Below are 24278 nucleotides of genomic sequence, written 5' to 3'. Positions count from 1 at the left end.
TGGGAGTTGTGGCAGGATAGAGAAAGGTTGTATTTTTTGGGCCACTTTTCTGAGGAAGTGATTGCTGCTTTCCGGAAATATTCCAGTGTCTTTGAACCTGACGATGTGGTATTAGATGCTAAAGCATTGCGTAATGGTGTTTTCTCTCCCTCTAAGGCGCCTGATGCGGTTCGGCGACTGTTTGCGTTGCGGGATGCGGCGAGGGACCTTAAAGAGAAAGCACGCCAACAAGTTGAGGAGGAGAAGCGGTCGGATTCGCGTACCGGAGATGGCCATTCATCCACCTCTCAGTCAGATAAGAGCGACCTAGCGCATGCTAAACCAATGCGAGAGGCGGCGCCTTTGTATGTTCCTCCTAAAGGAGCGGGGACTAGCTCGGATATTACCTCCGCCGATGCGAAGGGATATTTTGTGTATAATTGGGTTTATACTCCCTGGCACAGGGCTGACGTCATGGCGTTAAAGAATGCGTTGCCTGATCCCCGCAAGAATCCAGCGGCCTTTTACGAAGAAGTCGAGGGGGCCTTGAATTCTTGTACTATGACCTTAGCAGATATAGATTTGTTCTTTGGGCTTATTTTACCACCAGATATGTGGCGATCTGTGCGGAAGGTGGATGATGTTGCCGCTTTTAAGGCTCGGTGGTCTGAGCTTGAGGATGAGGATAGGGAGAGGAAGCCCGCGCAGAAACCGCCTCAGATTATCTTAGATCTCCCTGCTGCTATTCTGGCTAAGTTGAAGACAATCATTCCCCCTAAAAAGATTGACTGGAATATGCTAGCCTCGTGCAAGCAGAAAGTCGATGAATCAGTTGCAGATTTCTTTACGCGCTTTGAGGAGACGTTTCATGATTTTAGTGGTCAGTCACTTACGGATGATACGGGTCGACACCTCTTTGCTGATAAATATGTGGCGAATTTATTACCGGCGATCGCAGCCCGCCTAAAAGCGAGTGAAAGTTCTTGGTCCACTGCGACCCCGACAGCCCTCCTGACTATAGCTCAGTACTATGAGCGCCAGGAGCAAGAAGCGAAGGGGCAGGAGGAGAAGAAATCGAAGGATTTAAAAACGAAGGTGATGTTAGCACAAGTATATGGTCCGCCCCGACGGGGTGTAAATAGAGGTAGGGGAGGATTTTATGGTCCTCCCTCGGGCCGATCTGATTTGAACAGGAATCAATGTGCGTATTGTAAGCAATCGGGACACTGGGCCAGAGATTGCCCGGCGTTGCATGCTTCGCGGCAGGGACACAATCAGGGTGGCCCGAGAGGTAGAGGGGGTTTCTCGAATTTTAGAGGGAATTCTAACGATCACGCTCGTTTTGACCCTGCCGGGCAGCAACGAGATAGGCCTAATGTTTTCGATCGACAAAACCAGTATCAAGTGTCAGGGATTGACCGTTCTGGGTACCATGATTCTCAGCATGCATAGGAATGCGTTGGATGGGGGTTAGAATCAGTTGAGGTGCCGGTAATCAGAAGGGTCCTTACGTATCAGCTGAGGTTTTGGGTTCTACTGATCAGTTCCTAGTGGATACAGGAGCGACTCGTAGTGCGCTGTCTAAACAATTGGTTCCGAGGGCTCCCCCATCTGGCTTAATGGTTACATCGGTAGGGTTTGATGGTACACTCTCCCGAAGCCCTCTTTCACGGCCCCTCACATTTCAGGTTGATTCTTTTTCTGCACCCTGTCCGTTTCTGCTTGCCCCGAACACGCCGGACAATATTATGGGCCTTGATATGTTGAAGCACTTCAGAGCTACGATCCGCTGCTCCCCTGCTGGAGTGCGGGTGATATTAAATGACAATTACCCCCTGTCTGAACGGATGTGTGTGGTTGCAGAAGATGCTGTGTTGGCTACCCTCCCTTGTGCTCTGTGGGCCACCTCGGATACTGATGTGGGACAGATGGTGATTCCGCCTGTTCACATTAGTGTCCAGGAGGGGGCGGTGTTACCACGCCTTCCACAGTATCGTATTTCGCAGGAGGGGGAAGAGGCTCTTATACAGATAGTGCAGGATTTGATTAAGGTGGGAGTAGTGGAAGAAGTTCCCTATAACGTCTGTAATAGCCCGATTTTACCCATTCTGAAAAAGGATACGGATGCCAAAGTCTCTCGGTTTATAATTGACTTGAGAGAAGTGAACAAGATCGTGATACCTCAGTACCCAGTGGTTTCTGATATCACGACGTTGCTTACTTTGGTCCCGCCTACGGCGACCATGTTTTCAGTTATTGATTTGAAAAATGCCTTCTTTTCAATTCCTATTCATCCCGATAGTCGATACCTCTTTGGTTTCACTCTAAATAATAGGTCTTACCGATTTTGTAGAATCCCTCAGGGTTACACGGAAAGCCCTAGCATTTACAGTCAAGCTTTGAAAAGACAATTGGACTCCTTTGTTCTGCCCGAGGGCGTCGCCCTCATTCAATATGTCGATGACATCTTGCTGGCGGCCGACACTCCGGAGTTGTGTGAAACGAGTACGTTGTCTTTGCTTTCCTTTTTGGCATCCCATAATCACAAAGTATCTCGGAAAAAGTTACAGTTCTGTAGACCAAAGGTGACTTATCTGGGTCACCTTTTGTCTAAGGAGGGGCGTGCACTCACACCAGATCGTGTCCAAGTAATTCTGGACACGCCGACGCCGTCCACGCAGAAGGACGTGCGTGCATTTTTGGGTCTTGTTTCGTTTTGTAGGCAATGGATACTAGGGTTTTCACACATAGCTAAGCCATTGTTAGCCCGTTTGACAAAAGACACACCTATTCCGCTTCCTTGGACGAATGAGTGTGACACTGCCTTTCAGAAATTGCGACAGGCTCTCTGTTCAGCACCAGTGTTAGGGACTCCTGATTATACCAAACCTTTTTCGCTGTATGTGCATGAGAAAGATGGATGTGCATTATCAGTTTTAGTGCAGATGCACGGCGACAAGCAGCGCCCTTGTGCATATTTTTCGGCTGTACTTGATCCTGTTGCCCGAGCATTGCCTGGTTGTTTTCGCTCGGTTGCGGCGACAGCTGTGTCAATACGCCAAAGCGAGGGAATTGTGTTATCTCATAAGCTGTTGGTATTAGTCCCCCATGCTGTTGATGCCCTGCTTAATCAGACAAAGACGCAGCATTTGACCAGTGCCCGTTTAACGGGATATGAGCTGACGCTTTTGGCTCCTCATATTACGTTAAAGAGGTGCGTGACGTTGAATCCGGCCACATTGTTGCCATACCTCGAGACTCAGTCTGAAGCACGGAAAGCACATGATTGTATTCTTGTGACTGAGAAACAAACAAAGGGTCGTATTGATCTCCAGGCTACGCCCTTTCCAGATGTAGATGGAGAACTGTGGGTGGACGGGTCATGCCTGAAGCTACCAGATGGTACGACTTCAGCAGCGTATGCAATTACCACATTGCAAACAATAGTGGAGGCAGCACGCATACCACAGAAATCAGCTCAAGCAGCGGAACTGATAGCATTAACACGAGCATGTGAGCTCAGTACAGGATTGTGTGTGAATGTTTATACAGATAGCCGGTATGCCTTCGGAGTAGCGCACGATTTCGGCCTGCTCTGGAAGGAGAGAGGGTTTTTAACGTCACATGGAGTACAAATAATGCATGAGGAGTTAGTTCATAATCTTTTAACTGCGTTGACATATCCGAAGAAAATTGCCATCATTAAATGTAGCGCCCATAGGAAAGTAGTCGATAAAGTTGGAGAAGGGAATGCGTTAGCAGACCGGGTGGCACGGGAGACTGCGATGCAGCCTGGTGCCACTGCCATGTATGTAGTGAAGTCGCAAGTAGAAAGATGGCATGATGCGAAGGAAGAAGTGCGAGAAATACAGAGGACCGTTTCTGATAAAGAGCGGGAGCAATGGTCTAGTGAGGGAGAATTGGATGATGAGGGTTGCTGGAGAAATAAGCAGATGGATAGATGGAAACTACCCACGGCTTTTGTACAACCTATGGTTCAGATGGCACATGGGCTAGCACATGTTGGAGCTTCCGCAATTGTAAAATTGCTTACCCAAGTCTGGGAGCATCCAGAGATTGCTACCACGGCAAACAGGGTGGTGCAGACCTGTATAATCTGCCTGAGGTACAACCCAGGAAAGGGTACTCGAACTCCAGCAGGAGGATTTGTAACACCTACTGCACCCTTTGAGGTTCTGCAGATGGATTACATCCAGCTTGAGCGCTGTAACAATTTGAAGTATGTTCTAGTAGTGGTTTGTGCCTTTAGCAAATGGGTTGAGGCATACCCTACGAAAGACAATACTGCAATGACTACCGCCAAGATGCTGTTGAAGGAGTTCTTCCCTCGATATGGCGTTTGTAGACTTCTGTGGAGTGATAACGGACCCCACTTTATAGCGGATGTTATAAAGTATGTTTTGAAGGGTCTGGGCATCACCCAGAAGTTCCACGCAGTATTTCACCCTCAATCTGCAGGACTAGTCGAGAAGTATAATGGTACACTGAAGCTCAAGATCGCTAAAATCCAAGCTTCGACGTCTTTGACTTGGCCAGATGCTTTACCGCTGGCGTTATTGTCAATTAGGTCGGTACCGCACTCTCGAACCGGTCTTACACCGTACGAGATTGTCTTTGGACGTCCAATGAATATTTGGGGTCCACCAAAACCTAAGACTGTGTATGATGTACCTTGTGTAATGATGAATGATTATCTGGCACAGTTAACGGATAACTTGGTTTCTATTCATCAACAGGTCCGGGAGGCGCTCCCTGATCGGTCCACCGGTGGAGGACATAGTCTCCGGCCTGGCGACTATGTCATGATAAAAATCTTTGACAGGACGAATAGCCTGGAGCCGAGATGGGTTGGTCCTGAGCAAGTCCTACTTGCAACGAGGACGGCTGTGCGAGTTTCCAACAGAAAGAATTGGATCCATTCCCTGCACTGCCGCAAAGTACCGCCCGGATTGGTGGAGCCTGCTGTATTGACCGATCAACGAGAGATTCTGACCACAGAGAACGGCCGTGCTGTGGAATCGAACGACGCTGAGGAGCTCTTTCCGGACCATGCGACTCCTGGAGGAAAGCGATATCATCTGAGGCCAAGAAAGTGAATCCTTCAGTATCGGGACATGTTGTCAGAACGGCCCTTGGGTTAGTGAAACGGAGAGCCAATGAGGCAAGGGGGGGGATCAGCCCTGCATTAGTGTAGTGACACCCGTCTTGGCCCGTTGGTGAAGAAATCGACCGCTGCCTAAGGGGAAGAGTTCTGACAAACCTTTTAGTTTCAGGAAGATATTGATTCTTTATCTTGACATGGAGAAAAAGAAGATCCTTTGTGCAACAGGTTTTATGCTCACAGTAGCTATTGTTGGGATAACCACATGGTTTGTGGAGGATGTGACTCCTGCTCGAGAGTTACTTGTGTTGACCACTCCAGTGCCTGAGGAGCACTACTTCTATACCCTTCCGTATCAAGAATTGAAGCATCGTCAGTCTTATTTGAATAACACTTTCATTCAGATGTTGCATCATACCCACGTTGCCACGAATGCTACGAACTGTTGGATATGTGGTATGATGCCAGCTCATCAGAAGAAAGGAGGAACGCCATTCATACCTCTTCCTTTCTCTCATAATGGCTCTTGTAGAGCATGGTACACTTTGCTTTTTGCCACCCGGAAACCCACAGTGGGACGATTACTCTTCAGACTCAATAAAGAATGTCATCAGGATAAAGATGGATATCCGCAAGCGAATGGGACAATTTGGGAATGGGAAGAGTATCGACCAGACAATGAATCGATTCCTTATATTTTCACGAACACCAGAGACACTGTGGGAAAAGACAAATTTGTGATTCAAGTGGCACAAGCTCAAGCGGACCTGTGTGTCCAGAGTGTGGGTTATATTCCTGTTGGTGTTAGTGATTGTATTACCATATTAAACATCGACGGGTTGAATAACAGTACCTTCTTAGCATCCCATAATACATACTTCGTATGCGGAAGGAATATGCTACTTACCAGTATGCATCTGTTCTTGGCATGTAGAGCTGCAGAGTTGTACACTTAGCATAGGTCGCCATCTGGTGTTGGGCCCGGATGTTTGCAGTTTGTTTTTCTTCTTGGACAGTGTTTGGAAGTCACGAGTTTGGTGACTCCTCCTTCGGTCCGTACTGCGCATGGGCTTCGGCTCCATCCTCAGATTGTTTTTCGCCAACAGGGAAATGATGGAGCGTAGTAATAACAGTGAGAAACCCATGTGTTGTATCTAAATAAGATGTACTGGAACGGATACAGGTAGCCGGGGAGGCGGGTGGGCGTGTACAACTCTGCAGCTCTACATGCCAAGAACAGATGCATACTGGTAAGTAGCATATTCCGTTCGAGGCATATGAGCTGCAGATTGTACACTTAGCATAGATTATATAGCAGTACCCAACCTTAGCGGCGACCACCGGTATCCGTTGCAGCTGTTTGAAAAAGTGTCTTTAGTACAGCCTGGCCCACCCTAGCTTGCTGCTTGGAATGCACATCTACACAGTAATGTTTTGTGAAGGTGTGCGGTGTAGACCATGTGGCTGCCTTGCAGATGTCATCTAAGGGTATATTCCCTAGAAAAGCCATAGAAGCCCCTAACTTTCTTGTAGAGTGGGCTTTAGGGGGAACAGATAATGTTCTCTTTGCCTTTTGATAGCAAATTTGTATGCATTTTACAATCCACCTAGCTATCCCTGATTTTGAAATGGGGTTGCCTTTATGTGGTGGAGAGAAGGAAACGAATAATTGTTTAGTCTTCCTGAAGGGTTGCGTTCTTTGTATGTAGTATAGCAACGCTCTTTTCACATCAAGTGTGTGTAAGGCCCTTTCCGCAACAGATTGGGGTTGCGAAAAGAAGACCGGTAATTCCACTGATTGATTGAGGTGGAAGGGGGAAATGACTTTGGGCAGAAACTTCGGATTTGTGCGAAGTATGACCTTGCTGTGATGCATCTGTATGTAGGGTTCCTGTATGGTGAACGCTTGTATTTCACCAACCCTTCTAAGGGAAGTGATAGCTACAAGGAAAGCTGTTTTCCAGGTGAGAAACTGTAGCTCACATTTGTGCATTGGTTCGAAGGGCGGACCCATTAGTCGTGTAAGAACTAAATTTAGATTCCATACAGGGGAAGGTGGTGCCCTGGGAGGAATTACTCGTTTAAGGCCTTCCATGAAGGCTTTAATAGCGGGCACTCTGAAGAGTGATAAATGCTGCCTGTTTTGTAGATAAGCAGCGATCGCTGCTAGGTGTAGGCGTATGGATGAATATGCCAGGTTACACCTGTGAAGATGGAGCAGATAGCATATAATGTGCTGTATGGATGCATCTAGAGGGTTGATTGTATTGTTACGGTAGTAAATTACAAATCTTTTCCACTTTGCGGCATAGCATGCTCTAGTGGTAGGACGTCTTGCTTCCATGATGATGTTCATACAATCAGGGGGAAGGTTAAGGTATCCGAATTCTAGGATTTCAGGAGCCAGATCGCCAGGTTGAGCTGAGCTGGGTCCGGGTGCCTGATTTCTCCATGGTTCTGGGTTAGGAGGCATGGGGATAGATGCAGTTTTTGATGTGGTACCACTGACAGTTGTAGTAGCGTGGTGTACCACGGCTGCCTGGCCCACGTTGGAGCTACCAGAATGAGTGTGAGGGAGTGTTGTTGTAGCTTCCTGACCACTAATGGAATTAGTGGGAGAGGTGGAAAGGCGTATGCAAATCTGCCTGACCAGTTCATCCATATCGCATTGCCCTTGGACAATGGGTGTGGGTATCTGGCGGCGAAGCTTGGGCATTTTTTGTTTTCGTGGGTGGCGAAGAGGTCTATCTGAGGATGCCCCCACTGTTGGAAGAATGGGTGAAGAACTTGTGGATGCAGTTCCCATTCGTGTAGTTGTTGCGTTTGTCTGCTGAGCAGATCTGCCATGGTGTTTTGTACGCCTGGAACGTGCTGTGCCAGGAGAAAGATGTTTTGAGGAATTGCCCATCTCCATATGCTCTGGGCTAAGCGGGAGAGCTGGGGAGAGTGTGTCCCCCCCTGTTTTTGGATATAATACATTGCAGTCATATTGTCTGTGCGAATGAGGACTGCTTTGCCCGAAATCTGTTTTTGGAAAGATTTTAGGGCTAGAAAGATCGCCAAGAGCTCCAGATGGTTGATGTGGAGCGATTTTTGCTGTGGCGTCCATAGACCCTGCATGGTGAGGTGTAGAAGGTGCGCTCCCCAGCCGGAGAGCGATGCGTCCGCTGTTAGAGTCACTTGAGGAACCGGGTCCAGGAACGGCCGCCCTTTGGAAAGGTTTGTGGTGTTCCACCACTGCAGAGAGTGATGTGTGCGGCCGTCCACCAACACCAGATCCGTCAGCTGACCCTGGGCCTGGTTCCACTGTTGTGCTAGGCACTCTTGAAGTGGACGCATGTGGAGTCTTGCATGGGGCACTATGAAAATGCAAGACGCCATCATTCCTATGAGCTTCATAAACACTCTTGCTGGAAGAGAGTGCTGAGGAAGGAATGTTTTGCGTAAGGCTTGAATGCTTGCGATTCTGGCTGAGTTTGGATAGGCAATACCCTTGGAGGTGTCTATAGTGGCCCCGAGGTATTGCTTTGTGTGAGATGGTATGAGGTGGGACTTTTGGTAGTTCACCGTGAAGCCTAGCTGGTGGAGCAGTTGGATGGTGCTGTTTGTATGCTGCACACATTGGTGGTAGGACGCGGCTTTTATCAGCCAGTCGTCTAGGTAAGGGAAGACGTGAATATGTTGACGTCTGAGGTGTGCTGCTACTACTGCTAGGCATTTGGTAAATACCCGTGGTGCGGTGGTGACCCCGAAGGGGAGAACCGTGAATTGGTAATGTTGCCCGTCCACCACGAACCTGAGGTATTTCCTGTGAGAGGGGTGTATTGGAATGTGAAAGTATGCGTCTTTCAGATCCAAGGTTGTGAGAAAGTCTCCCTGGCAGAGGAGTGGGAGGACTTGTTGTAGAGTGACCCTGTGAAAATGGTCTGAGTGTATGTAGGCATTTAGAGGCCGGAGGTCCAGAATGGGTCTGAGGGTCTCGTCTCTCTTTGGTATTAAGAAATATAGAGAGTAGACCCCTAGATTTCGTTGGTTGACGGGGACCTGCTCTATAGCATGTTTTTGCAGGAGTGAAAGTACCTCTTGTTTGAGCAGTGTGGAATGTTCTTGAGACATTGGACGGTGCCTTGGTGGGATATTGGGTGGGGTAGATGTTAGCTCTAGACAGTACCCTGACCGAATAATTTGGGTCACCCATTTGTCCGATGTTATGGACTCCCATACGTGGATAAAGTTTTGTAGCCTGCCCCCGACCGGAGTGGAATGGTCTGGGGGGAGCGGAGGGGAGTCATTGTGCGGGGGGGGTGGCAGAACGGGTGTTGTTGGTTTTGCCCCTGCCCTTATTGTTGTTACCCCTGTAACCACCTCTCTGATTGCCCTTTGAAAAGGTATTTTGAGGAGGGGACTTGTAGGTGGAAGAGGCGTTATCGGTGGAGGAGCCTCTACCTGTGCCACGAAAGGACGAGCGTCGAAAGGAACGTTTGGAGGCTTGTGTTTGGAGTGCCCCCATAGACTTTGCTGTGTCTGTGTCTTTCTTCATTTTTTCGAGCGCTTCGTCTACCTTTGGCCCAAAGAGTGTTTCTTGGTCAAAGGGGTGATTGAGTATGGATGCCTGGACTTCTGGTTTGAACCCTGAGATCCTGAGCCAGGCGTGGCGGCGAAGCAGGACACTGGTATTTATGGCCCTAGAAGCAGTGTCGGCTGCATCGAGGGCACACTTAATGGAGGTGTTTGTGATTAGTTTACCCTCCTGTATGAGGTCATGAGCCTTGTGCTTGTATTTTTCTGGAAGGTGCTGCATAAGAGCTTCTAGTTCGTCATAGTGTGCTCTATCATATCGCGCAAGCAGTGCTTGTGTGTTTGCAATGCGCCACATGTTTGCAGCTTGGGAGGCGGTGCGTTTACCAGACGCGTCCAGAAGTTTAGATTCTTTGTCTGGCGGTGGGGCATCTCCTGAGGATTGGGAGTTAGCCCGCTTTCTAGCTGTGGAGACAACTAGGGAATCTAGGGGAGCAGGGCCCTTGATGTAAGCAGGGTCTGTGGGTGCCGCCTTGTACTTCTTCTCTATTCTAGGGTTCAGTACTCTGGCTCTGACAGGGTCTTTGAACACCTCTGTAGCGTGCTTGGTGACACCCTTAAGCATGGGTAAAATGGAAGTAGATTTGTCTTGTATATCAAATGTATCCAGTAGGAAGTCTTCTTCTACTGGTTCACTGTGCATGTCCACCCCATGGTAGTGTGCTGCTCTCTGCACTAAATGATGGAAACCTAAGGAGTCCTCTGGAGGAGATGGCCTTGATGGGTATAGGTCGTCCTGAGGTGCATTGGGTATATCAGGGTTATTGTAATCCTCCCATGGATCTGGGGTCCCTGGTGGAGTGGGATCCATTGGGGGGTCCGCCGGGTAATTGTCCGGATCCCCATCATCTGGATCTGGGGATGGGGCCGGATCGTAGTGAGGTAAAGGTGGCGGAGACCTGTGAGGTGGGGGCGGTGGAGGAGGTGTGGGTAGGGGAGGCGGTGGTGGGGAGGGCACTCTGAGGGGAGAAGTAGCAGAGTCCTTCCTTTTGGGTGGAGGAGGAGGAGCCGGAGCATCAAGGCGTCTTTTCTTGGTAGTTAAAGTCAAAAGCCCAGTCTTTGGATCTTTGGACAAAGTCTTTTGTAAAGGGTCCGGTGTAAACAGAGCCAACGGTGTCGAGTCGTCTGTCGGCACCGGTGATTTCGGAACCGGGGGTTTCGATGGTCTGTGTGCGCCATGCTTTTTTGAGGTCTCCGGGTGTTTCGGCGTCGAATGATGTTTCGACGCCGGAGCGTCGGTGCCGACAGATTTGTGTTTGTGTTTGGTCGGCATCGAGTGTCCAGGCTTCGGCACCGGTGGTTTCGGAGTCGAGCTGGATTTTGCAGTCTTCGGTGCCGGATGCTGTTTTTCGGCACCGGGTGTCGGCTGGCTCGATCCCGAGCTGCCGTGAGACTTTGGGTGCTTCGACACCGGGCCCGAAGGTGGGGTGATCGAAGTTTTGGTTTTGGTTTTGCCCAGGCCGGCAGGCGAGGGAGTAACCTGAGTCTCTTTGGTTTTCGGCGCGGGGGTGGGAGGGGGCATAGTACTCACGGCCCGCTGCGCTGGTGTAACGTCCTCCACGTCGGAGTCGTCGGCCTCGGAAGCGCTGACGACGTCTTCCTCCTGCTCGGTGTGTGTTTGTCCCGAAGCTTCGGCGTCGTCTCCGAAGATGTCCGGTGGAGCTGCCGAGGATGAGTGCGCCATGGTGCGTCGAGCTCTTCGATCTCGGATGGTCTTCTTCGATCGAAAAGACTTGCAGGCGGGGCAGTCTCTAGCCTCGTGTTCTGGAGAGAGGCAAAGGTTACACACCTGATGGAGGTCGGTGTGGGGAAATTTAGACCCACATTTTGGGCACTTTTTGAACGGAGTCCTTTCCATCGGCCGGGACCGGAGTCGCGGAGGGCCCGAAGGCCGGTGTCGATGTACGGGATGGAGAAAAGTGCCGCTTCGAGAGATGAAGATGATGAAGGAACTCGAAGAATCGAGGATTTTCCGTCGAGGCTGGAACCGTAGAAGTTCGAAGCCGGAGCACGAAGTATCACATCCGAGCCCGATGGCGGAAAAAAACAATCTGAGGATGGAGCCGAAGCCCATGCGCAGTACGGACCGAAGGAGGAGTCACCAAACTCGTGACTTCCAAACACTGTCCAAGAAGAAAAACAAACTGCAATCATCCGGGCCCAACACCAGATGGCGACCTATGCTAAGTGTACAATCTGCAGCTCATATGCCTCGAACATAAAGGTTATTACCGTTTGCCAGCCGGTTGGTCCGGAGTATGTTATGTAGCATTTCTATTGCCTCCTGTATTTTTGGCACCTGCATCCTATCATAAGGATCTGAAGTTGTTAAATAATGTGACTGTAAATAGGTATAAACGTACTCTATCAATTGATGATGTGGATCAGACTGACACCAGTCTGCAGCAGTACATTGATTTTAATTTAGGATTGTTTTTCTTCGTTGGAGCTGCCCTAAATAGTAGGAAAGTTCGAAGATTAACAAGAGTGGTAGAGGCTGTGACAAACCAAACCGCTGCTGCTCTTGGGAATCTTACGGAAGAATTGCAGATTACCAGAATTGTTGCATTGCAGAATCGTATGGTGTTAGATGTTATGTTAGCTGATCGAGGTGGAGCTTGTAAAATTATCGGGAGTAGTTGCTGTGTGTTTATCCCTGACCACACACCGTCAGTCTATAATGCAATCAACAGGTTGCATAAAATTGCAGCTGAAATCCATACAGAAAACGGCACTTGGTCCTTTTCTGGATGGTTTTGGGCATTGATCACTGCTTGGGGTTGGAAGGTTTTAACTGGTCTCTGTATAATTATAGCAGTTCTGTTTTCTTGCTGCATCTGTGTCCAATGTGGTCCTTTGCTCTGTTCCTTATGTGTATCATTCTGTATTCCCGATAAGAAAGCTATTGCCAATGTCACTTATCAGAAACGTTTAGCTAAGGAAGTAGAAGGAATGATGACAATTGACATGTACGATGATTATCCTAACAAACCGGATGTCTTCAGTAAATGCTGAAAGGGTCGTCTGTTGTAAATTGAAACCACGATGTGATTAAGCATTTACTAAAGACATGAATTCTCCTCCCTTAGACATGTCTCTTTCGTTATGTTGACTGAAGTTTGGACTCCATTTTGTATTGTCATGTCTCCACGTGCTCAACACGAGAAGAGTCCTATCTCCGTGTTAGTCGCTCTTGTAATCTGCCTAGTAACAGTCTATAAATAGTTCCTTTGTCCGCCTGGCGCATGCCCAGGCTTGACCACATCTGTTATCAGTTAGTCCTTGCTTGACCATGTTTTCGCGGGCTCAAGGAGTATGTCAGCTCCACCCACATATTGATCTTGTATCGAAAATGTCCATAAAAGGTAACATTCCTTGTCTCATGTTGTATCCTCCCACTTATGAGCCCCTCTGTTGTGTATAAAAGGGGACCGTGTACGCAAGTTCTTTGTGCTACTCTATGCAATACTGAAGGGTATTGTATGGATTGTAGGACCACCCTTAAGGGTTAATAAACTTTGTCTTTGTACTTTGCAGTTTCCGTGCCAACTTCCTTATAGATTCCATTGCAGGAGAGCGAACCCTTGTGTCCTGCGGGCCTAGCTGAGGCCTGTATTCATCAAAAGGAACTCATTAATTCTGCCTTCAGCACTGAGCAGTGGACACTGAGTGCATAATGTTCTGCTGAGTATATGAAACGGATTTATACAACGTGCCGATGGTATGGCTTAGCGTTGTTGCCAATTACATTTTCAGTGCTGCTTTTGTATCTGCTGTTTCGGATTCCTCTTAGACAGAATGGCTGAATGCCAAGTACATATTTTAATTAAAGGCGGAGCAAGCAAGAATTTGTTGTTTCATGGTGCACCTTTTTTTTTTTTTTACTATAAACCAAACTCATTATAAGAATGGTTCTCTACAGACATTCTGATAACTAATGGGAAGGTCCCCCGCAGGCCTAGTTTTCTTTAACGTATTTAGCCCTGCTGGTTAACTTCAGAGCATGCCTTTTTCAATCTAAAGGGTGGGCTTATCAGTGGTAGTTTTGTGTTTAAAAAGTGTGCTCATGTTATGCATTTTCATAAGGCAAGCGATTATTAACTTCGCTGGCGGCTGGTGTAAGAAGTGTATTGGAAAAGTAAAGACCGAGCTCATTGTTCATGCACTGCCTCACTGTCATTATTGAGTTTCTGGCAATAGGATTGGAATAGCATACACGTCTTTCATCTTTCTGACATAGTGCGCTGACATGTCCAAGTTCACTTGCAACGCAGTGTAAACATCCGGATTTAGGTTGGTGCTTAAATGTATGAGTTAAACTGCTTTGAAAGAGTCTCTACAGTTCATGGGTTATGGAGGAAAGTGATGTTCCTGCGATCAGTTTGCTCATCCATACAGCCCGAATAAAAACTAAACAAAAAATGTGTCTCCTTCGGTTGCACAGCCAGGATTTAAGCCAGTAGAGCAAATCGCTTCCCAGTTGATTCTATCTCTGTCTCATTTTCCTCTTACCTCTCTGAATAATGCTTGCTCTTCAACATTTGGGATGTGTGGTTGATGCTTCAGCTTTATTAGAGTTATGTATTCGATTATGCAAACAAAAACTATTACCACGCGAAACGGGGAGGTGTCTTTCGCAAGTTTACCTTTTTAGAGTCCTATCTAGGCGTGACTGAAGTTGGTTAAGTAACTTGACTCACAGTTTGTACATGATTCATGACACTAAAATACAACAGCTTTAGAAAGACTTTATGGGTTGACTAGATTAACCATGCACGGCTAGTTACGCTTCCTCATTGCACACTAATTGCTGTTGATGACACAGACAAGAATTTACTATAAACTATCCAGTGGTGGTCGACCAGTGAAGTAGAGTTTCAAGTAGTTGTAAAATTTTTGTTTGCTTCTTTGCCCTGTCTTTGCGCTGTGGGGTAAGAATCCAAGTACAGAGGGTCGTCTCCAGACTTTCACAGTGAAATGAGATTTGGGGGACAAAGTAGTAGAGACTCTACTGTGCTTTAGCATCAAAGGGATGCGACTGTCTCTGAAACTGGACCAGTTTTCCCCCTCTTCAACTGCCCTGATTACTTTTGTATGGGGTAATGACCCCCCTTGTCACTGTTCACTCAAACACATCGTGGGAAAGGTCAAGCTGCTGCAGTGGGGTTGCTCTTTAGGTGGAGCGTGCTAGACAGCATGTGCGATGTCTGTTGCAAGGCATAGTGTGGCTTACCAAGAACATGGAGAGGCTTTGAGTCCACCTATTGCTTACCATTGGTTGGCTTTCCTCGTCACTCTCTTTTGCCTACTTATCCGCGTCCCAGCTTTTTAATGTTGTTTGGCCCTCTAAGTATAGTCTGTGCAATTTTTGTCTGGCAGCCTCACTTCAGGCCTTTCAAGCACGCCGCTGCTGACACGCCGCTGCTGACACGCCGCTGCTGACACGCCGCCGCTGACACGCCGCCGCTGACACGCCGCCGCGGACACGCCGCCGCTGACACACCACTGCTGACACACCACTGCTGACACACCACAGCTGTGCACCCCAGTGATGAAGGCAGAATTAAATGCAGACAAATTTGGAAGAGGTGGGCATGCACAGCACAGACCCATGTCATCTGAAGGAGTCAGGGCAAGGAGGGCAAAGCGGAGTCACACAGGCGGGGGATAAGAAGGTGGGTGCAACTAAAAGAAGTGGAGTAGGAAAGAGCGCTGATGTAAAGAAACAACTAGCTACGTAGAGCAGATGGACAACAAGGGGTGCTACCGGGTGGACGAGGCTTTACAGAGCAGATTAAGGCTGCTCAGCCCTCACTAAGGATAGTTGCAGGTGCAGGTAGAAGGGATGTTTGGCAAGGATTGTAGGGGGAGAGGACATGGGAGAGTTACACGAATAGAATAAGCATTGAAAATGCAATAGGTCTCGCCTTTGATAAAGTTAAAGCCATTTGCTTTGCTAATGGTATTATATAGCAAAGCAAATGGCTTTAACTTAATGAAAGGCGAGACCTATTGCATTTTTAATGCTTGTTTTATTTATTTATGGCTGCACCCGACTTGACACTGTCCTAAAGCCTGTGGTAGAGAGATAAACACAGTGTTCCTTTGTTGTTTGAAAGAGGCAGACACCTGCTACCACAAAGAGGGACAACACTAAGTGCTAATGAGGAAGATGCACAATTTTCGATGACCATAGTCAACTGAAGGAGATTCACCATTAGCGACCTTCAAGACTGAAGCTCACATATAGCTGTAACTGTGAAATTCAGAATGGAGGCTCAGTTGAGAGAGGTTGAATAGTTGATAAACTCAAGCCCAGCTGAGAGAAAATAACTAACTTTGATACTTGAGACACCAATGTATCTGAGGGACAGCTACTACTTGTGACTATTGTGATGCGAGTTATATTTAACAGAGGTATACTAGAGGTATTGTAACCACATCTAATGGAGGTGTGCTAATTGGTGATGCCAAGGAATAAAACTCAGTGAATGGAGGCAATCTAGTTTTGAAAGGCAGGGTCAGCTGAGAAAGATGCACTAGCTGGGACAGGGGCTAAATTGAGTGAGGTACACAACTTGTGAAAATTAAGACAGAGGCATGTATGAGAGATGTGCATTATTTGTGAAACGAAGGATGTTCGTGAACATGAATGAGGTGCACCAGTTGTGGTTCTCACCTGATAGCAGTAAACTAGTTGTGACCCCAGGACTCCCGCTCAGTGGAGCAAGGATTACTTGTTTTAACAATCTGAGGTTTAAATTTGAATGGGTGAATTAACTGTGATGTTCTGGCAAGCATAAGTAAGGAGCCTGGTTGTTAATTTCTGGACGAAGACTATGATTTAAAGGAAGTACATCAGATGCAGCACATCATGGTCTTTTCACTCCTTACCTCCTGCTGAGGATTCCAGATTACATGCTTCACATCCTGTGTGTGGGAGTTCAGGACACTGACACACTCATATTCATCGTCCTCATCCACTGAAAGAGCAGAAAGCACAGATTAGAGAGGGCAGGGCACAGATCAGAGAGATAAAATTTGAGGTATATGAGACAGCCTGGGATGGAGTTTACACTTGTTTACACAAAATCTATAGATAAATTATTAATGCATTTTCTGAAAAGCAGAAAGGCACAACTTTTGGGACCAACCAAGTGAGTGAGTCATTTCTTGCCAAGGATATTGATAGCGAAAGATTGTCGGAGGACAGAGACAGAACAGGTCATAATGTGTAGGATACAACTTTGGATTTCAACACTGATTTTTGATGGCACTCTTAGTCTGGCCCCAGAGGCTGTGTTTGCAGGCAGGAGGTCAGACTTGCAAAACTCCAACAACTAAGAATCAACCTTAGGGTTGGGAGTGGAGACTTTGAAGTCCTATTCGAACTCGAGGAATTATTACATCAGATGGTCTTTGGCTGTTTCCTTAAGTGGTAGTGCTAAGGTTTCTAACAAAAGAGATACTTAACTGGATGAAGGTGCAATGCTGTCCTCTCAGACATGACAAGCAAGGTGATTATAAAACCAGAGGCAAATCTCTGTATGTTCATTGTCATGTTCATGTAAACCAGGGATCGGGACCAGAGGATTCAGAAAATACAGTTCCTAATTTATCAAAGGCACAGTGGAAGTTTGAAACGCCTTTCTAACTCGCGATGTGCACTTTGTGAAACACTGCAAATCAGAAATACGAGGGGATGCAAAAGGACCACCTTCCTCCCTGACCCCTGGAATCGCAATGCTAAGCATCAGTGGTTTGTGACCCCAAACACTAATTGGATATTGATAGCAAAAAGTAGTTGCATTGATTCCCAAAGTGCAAGGTGTGCATGAGGGATTGAGTGGTGCTGCAAGCAGATGGACCACTACATATTTCCCCCTCGTAATTCAAATAATATTTTTTTTTTTACCTCAGCCCCTGGTGAGACCAACCTTATAACGTTGTAATGAAGATCACCCTTAAGTAATCAGGTTGTTTTTGGTTAGAATGTGAGAAGTGGTTTTAAGTTTCATTTTCAAAGATTCAAGGAGATAATCCACCTGCAAGCCTATCTGCAAGTGCAAGGGAAGGTGCTCTATTTTTTCTTGAACTCTAAAGATACAGAGGGAATTTTTTTGTTTCTCCAGGGTCACCCCAGAGTTTTCGCCTTTTGCTGGACGCTATAATTTTGCTGGCTGTAAGGCTCTGTGCGCTTTATCCCTGCTGACCAGTGATAAAGTTCCTGAGCTCCTCCCTTGTACATGGTGAAACTAGCATTCTCCTGATCGGCATGTTTAATGTACAGATAAGTCTCCAGTATATGGTACAAAGGGTATCCACAGTCTGAAAATGAAATGTTACTAGTGGATGACAGCACCAGGGGCGGCTCCTCCGCAATTGCAGAGGAGCGTTGCCCGACTGGCTCAGAGCTAGCAAGTGAAAAATAAAACGATATACTATAATTGTTTTATTTTTCATTTGCCAGCTCTGAGCCACCGTGCGCAGGGAAGGACAGGGCTGGGGCCATGGGAGGGGGGAGGAGGACTGGTTTGTGCACTTATAAGTGCGCTTGTGTCTGTGAGCTTCGTTCCCTGATGAATAGGCTTGCGTGGGCGGGCAAGCAAAACTGCAAGTTGCTTTGGACATTGTCACGTTGCCGTACGCAGCAGGAGGCCTGGGAGCGCCGGATCTGGAGCTTTATTATCGAATAGCGCAGGCCTTGCATGCCCATGGCTGGGTGCACGGCCCGCCGGATCTGCCGCACCTCCAGATTGAACAAGTTGCGGCTGCACCTCACTCCTTACCTCATTTCCTCACCCAGGCGCCCTTGAGGCAATGTGGAATACCTGACTCGGTAAACTCCACGGTACACGCGTGGAATGTTATACTTCACCTATTCAGCGGCGCTCAACTGTATTCGCCCCGATTGCAAGTGGAGTGGTGTCAATGGTTCGCCCTTAGCTCGGAGAGAGGTACTATTAGCTCCCTGCATAGTTTGAATACACACACTATGGGGGATCTATTCAGACATGGACGGCTAGGCACATGAGAGGAGATGACTGGTGGCGATGAGGTGCCTACTGCACTGACGAAATTCCATTTCTTTAGAACTCGCCACGCTCTGCGCGCAGTCCTCGGCGACGAACTCCTGGAACCTATGGTGATCCCTCCTCTGTGCATTCTCTTGGGTTCGCAGGTGCCGTGCAAGCAGATCTCTGGTGTATATGCCGCTGCAATATTATGCACGGGTACTCATAGTACGGCCCGCGGGCCGCCAGCGGCCCGGCAAGCCTTCCTTGGCGGTCCGCGGACCTTGCAGACATCGCAGACAAGCACCGCAGGTTGCAGCAGCGCGGAGCTATGGGGGCCGGGCGATAATAAGGCTTTGTTGTATTTCACCTCTTCTTAGCGCCCCTGCATCTCTCCTCTGATTGAGAGGAGAATGAGGGGCGCTAAGAAGAGATGAAATACAACAAAGCCTCATTAACAAGTGAATGGTCTTTAAAAGACCTGTGAAGTACTTGGGTGCGGCGGCTGTGTGCGTTCCAGGGAAGCTGTCTCACCGCGGGGTGAGGTGACGGACGGGGGGGAGGGGTATGGGGGGGGTGCGGGCAGTGGCACCGGGGCTCAGAACAGAGAGAAGCCTACTGCACCCGAGTATTGGTAATTTTACTAGCAAACAAGTTTGTAGGGTGGTCCGTTTCATATGCACGCGCTGGGGCTCCTGCTACTCGCTGCTTCCGCTGCCCTCGGGAACACTTGAATGTGGATTTGCCAGATCAGAGTATGGCGGCCTTCTCCGAAAATATGATATAGCACCATGTCACTCCCAGGAGCATCTGTGCTCTTCATAAATCTGTCTTCATCATCCTATCAGCGTTCCAGTATTCTTCGACCCTGCGGTTCCAACTGACCCCTCCACTGCCCCCCACCATCCTTTGGCTTGTTCAACAGCACTCCAGCCCCCCTCACGCGCCCCTGACCCTCACCTCTCTCCCCACATCCGGTTTCTCCCCTGCTTCTTGGTGTCCCTCCATCCTGAGGACCCTCCCCATGCACCTCACCCAACATTCCACCCACTACTCCCGGCGCCCTCGGAGGCCCTCTGCCCCGAGCCCCCTTCCTACCCCTCACCCCCCCAGTGTCCCCTCTTTCCACCCTCCCTCACCCACGCAATATCACTCACCGTTCCCCGGCCCTGATTCTCCCATCCCTCTGTGGCTTCCCTTTTTCCAGTCTCATTCCTGATTCCAGAATTTCTCACCCCCCACTTTCATTCACCCCTCCCGTGTCCCTCACTCCTTCCTACCCTCCCCCCCTCCGCCCCCACCCTCACTCTTTCGGTGGCCCCTGGGGCATTGGGTGGCCTCCGGATGTCCCCAGAGGCTACTGAACTTGCAAGGATATAACCAGTGTTCCCTCCATATGCGCACCCACTACCAGATTGTGTTAGTTTGTGCTGGGAGCCGTATGTGTGTGTGTATTGCGGGTTGTGGGGGGTGAGTTTAAAGGGGGAGGACGACAGAGGGAGGGAGAGGGGGAAGACAGAGCAGGAGACAGGGAGGGAGAGACAGCGAGAGAGACACAGACAAGGAGGGAGAGGGAGGGGGACAGAGGGAGACAGAGAGGGAGAAATGGAAACATACAAAGTGAGTGTGACAGGGAGGGAGGGAGACCGAGAGGGAGGGAGACAGAGAGAGAGGGAGGGAGACAGAGGGAGGGGGAGGGAGACAGAGAGAGGGGGAGGGAGACAGAGAGAGGGGGAGGGAGACAGAGAGAGGGGGAGGGAGACAGAGAGAGGGGGAGGGAGACAGAGAGAGGGAAGGAGACAGAGAGAGGGAAGGAGACAAGAGGGAGGAAGACAGACAGACAAGAGGGAGGAAGACAGACAGACAAGAGGGAGGGAGACAGACAGACAAGAGGGAGGGAGACAAGAGGGAGACAGAGAGGGAGGGAGACAAGAGGGAGACAGAGAGGGAGGGAGACAGAGAGGGAGGGAGACAGAGAGGGAGGGAGACAGAGAGGGAGGGAGACAGAGAGGGAGGGAGACAGAGAGGGAGGGAGACAAAGAGGGAGGGAGACAAAGAGGGAGGGAGACACAGAGGGAGGGAGACACAGAGGGAGGGAGACACAGAGGGAGGGAGACACAGAGGGAGGGAGACACAGAGGGAGGGAGACAAGAGGGAGGGAGACAAGAGGGAGGGAGGGAGGGAGAGGGAGGGAGACAGAGGGAAACAGAGACTGAGGGAGGGAGAGAGAAAGGGAGACAGAGGGAGAGGGAGAGGGAGAGAGATAGAGAGAGATAGAGAGAGAGAGAGAGGGAGAGTGATAGAGGGAGAGTGATAGAGGGAGGGAGGGAGACAGAGCTAGATAGACAGATAGACAGATAGACAGATAGACAGACAGACAGACAGACAGACAGACAGACAGACAGACAGACAGACAGACAGACAGACAGACAGACAGACAGACAGACAGACAGACAGACAGACAGACAGACAGACAGATAGACAGATAGACAGATAGACAGATAGACAGATAGATAGAGATGTGTGAATGCCGGGTCTGGTGGCTCAGTGGATGAAGGCGTCTGCTGCAGGAGCCTGTGTTTAACCTCATGGTCACAGTTTTTTTTTTCTCTAGCCCCATCCCTCCCCCACTGCCCCCGCCCCCACCGGTGCGGCCCTCGGCCACAAACCACACTGTAAATTTGGCCACCAAGAGAAAGTTTGTGAGTACCCCTGAATCTAAGGCATCACCCATGATGAAGGCAAGACTGGCCTGGCAGGCTGACATAGGGGCTCCGATCACGGATGATATATGGAATTATTGTTGCGAAGTCACGCGTAAGATCTCCATTAATGGTCGTCACAGATAAGCGCATTTTAAGTACTTGAATAGAGTCTACTACACCCCGCAACGCCTACACAGGTACGGTTTACAAGACTCAGACAACTGTGAGCGCTGTCATATGTCCGGTGCTGGGTTTTTCCATGTGGCGTGGCAGTGTCCTCAGGTAGGGGTCTATTGGTCTAATATTTTTAACAGGTTGAATGATATTGTAGGGCTCTCCCTCACCCCAGACCTCTTATTGGCACTATTGGGTTATACGAAGCCCTCTGGAAACAAGTTCGCAAGTTGATAGCAATGGGTCTCCTTCTTGCCAAGCGTAGGCTCGCAATGAGGTGGATGCGAGGTCCTGTGCCTCCCATAGTAGAGTGGGAAAAGGATATGATCTATTGTAACACCCAATCAGACGTTTATAATGAAATGCTACCTCCCTGCAACCGCCCAAAGAGCTTCTGGGGTCTCATTGCACAATATCGTCTGGCTCAGCAGAATACTGATGAAGCTCAGGAAGAATAATGTAGATGTTGATCCCACCCCTTACTGTATTTGTCTTCCGGAGCTCCAGCTGTTATGTTGTCAATTTACTTTACCTCTTACGCATATTTCTTTATAGCTGTGTACATTTTTTTCTGTTATGATATGTGTATATTGGACCTCACTTGTGATGACGTGTGCTGAGCTACACCTCCTCCATCTCCTGTATGCCACAATGCCCCGTGCTCATACAATCTACTTCCGCGATGACTTTTATTTTTGAACATGTGATCTGCTTTTTGTTATGTATTTGTTTCTGTCTTTTTGTTTTCCTGAAAACCTTAATAAAACCAATTAAAAAAAAAATAATAATAAGTGCGCATGTGTGTTTGGTCGGCTGTCTCAGGCTGGCCAATCACACATGAGCACTTACGTTTCTCCAACTGGGCTCTATTGAACAGCCGGGTTGGAGAAACAGTACAGACTCCCGGGGGCAGCACAGGGATTGCAAAGGGAGGGTCTACTGCTGTGCCACTGTCTGCTGGGATCAGGGAGCAGCAGAACACTGAGGCGCGATGCGGCCGGCAGCTTCTGCTAAGTGTTTTTTTTATTACCACCCCCGCGCTCCCCCTCCACCACCTCTTCAGTGTGTCAGCTGCCACTGGATAGCACCCAGTGTGCCATCCACTACAGTGGCAATGCAAGCATGACTGCAGGCCTACCATTTGTAGCCCTACCGTTGCAGCTTTAAATGAAAATTCCACCTTTCAAAAGGACCCCTTTTGACAAGTTAAAACCTTCCCTTTGAATATTTAAAGTCACCCTTATGTAAGCCTTATTGCCCATAAGGCAGGGTGGTGTTTCAAGGTAGGACATGTCGGAATTTAATGTTCAACATGTCCTTAAAGTCAAAAAGCCCCAAAAGCTATTTTCACATAGCAAGGCTGGTTGTTCCATAGGAAAGCACATTTAATAATGCTCATCTGGTTAGGAAAGGGTTAGATTTTTTGCTTTATTATTATGTTTGTTTTTTTACAAAGAATGAGGTTCATGCTGACAGGAGAATCTATGGAGGATGAAGCGGATGAACCCTCGATATTCTTTTTGCTATTAGGAGAATCGGCAAAAGGATGCTTATTAAAAGAACTCGAGGGTAACTACTATAAGCATACTCGCTTCAAGGTAGTAGTCTCAGCTTTTAAAGTTTGGAGAAGTGTTAGGAAATTAATACATTTGGGCAGAATAAATTATTATACTCCCTTTAATGCAGATAAAATACTCCCTTCTGTATTTTGGGACAACGTAGCAAAGAGCTGGTCAAGAAAGGGCGTATGTAGAATCGGAGATCTATATGATGCAAATGGAATATTTGTTACATACGCAAAACTTTCAGATAAATATTTGTTGCCCCATTATTCATTTTTTAAATATCTCCAAATTCGAGATTTTTGTCTAAAAAAAACACATTAAGCTCTCTCCTAATATATTAGTGGAGGGGATTCGCCATAAAAAAAAGATTGGTTCGCTATATTTGATTTTGATGGAGTTTAGAGAGGATGATATGAAAAAATATAATCTCCATTGGCAAAATCAGCTAGGAGAGCCTGAAAAGGATATTCAGGACACTTTGTGTATGGCTAAGGAGATATGTATGGCTGCAAACCTAAAAGCTCAAATTTACAAGACGGTTTTTAGGTTATATTACACTCCTAAGCGGATCGCAACTTGGGGCAGTACAAACGATGGGAAATGTTTCCGATGTGGGGATCCGGATGCTGATATGTTACATATTTTTTTTAATTGTACAAAATTATCGCATTTTTTGACCAGTATTGAGTTATTTATGTCAACGGTGTTGCATTGTCCGTTTAAAATTTCTTCTGCACTTATGTTGTTGGGAGTAGGACCTAATTTATCTAATTATCCTATATTAAATGAGCATAAATATTTTCTATTCTTAGCCATGACTGTTGCGCGTTTATGTATTGCAACGGAATGGTTACTCCCTGAGGCTCCGAAATTTGAATTTTGGAGAGCTAAGCTTTATAATATATATGAATTAGAATGGAGTTTATATGCTTTGAAGGGGGCTCGAAAGAAACGAATTGCATTGCTAACTTGGGGTGCTCTCACAGATTATATGGTGGCATGATGAGCTCTGTAGTATTTTTTATTATTATTGTACTTTATTCCTTTATGTTTGAGGCTTATTTAATTATCCCTCAATGATTGTTTATTATCCATTAGTGTCTGAATTGTGTGAATTTGAGAGATTTTTTTTATAATGTGT

The 24278-nt window shown here is 47.8% G+C and overlaps 1 protein-coding gene across 2 annotated transcripts in view; it reads right to left on the bottom strand.

Annotated features, from left to right (window-relative positions):
• CIAO1 (cytosolic iron-sulfur assembly component 1) overlaps positions 1-24278 on the bottom strand; it is a 132068-nt gene that overhangs the window by 71248 nt on the left and 36542 nt on the right. For both annotated transcript variants that reach the window (XM_085634312.1, XM_085634313.1), the window contains exon 5: positions 16574-16662. In XM_085634312.1, coding sequence (XP_085490438.1) covers positions 16574-16662 — 89 coding nt within the window. The remainder of the gene's footprint in view (positions 1-16573; positions 16663-24278) is intronic.

This window comes from Triturus cristatus, chromosome 11, assembly GCF_964204655.1.
Source record: "Triturus cristatus chromosome 11, aTriCri1.1, whole genome shotgun sequence".
NCBI lineage: Eukaryota > Metazoa > Chordata > Amphibia > Caudata > Salamandridae > Triturus > Triturus cristatus.
The sequence above is the reverse complement of the archived record's forward strand: the minus strand, read 5'-3'. Positions and strand labels throughout refer to the sequence as shown.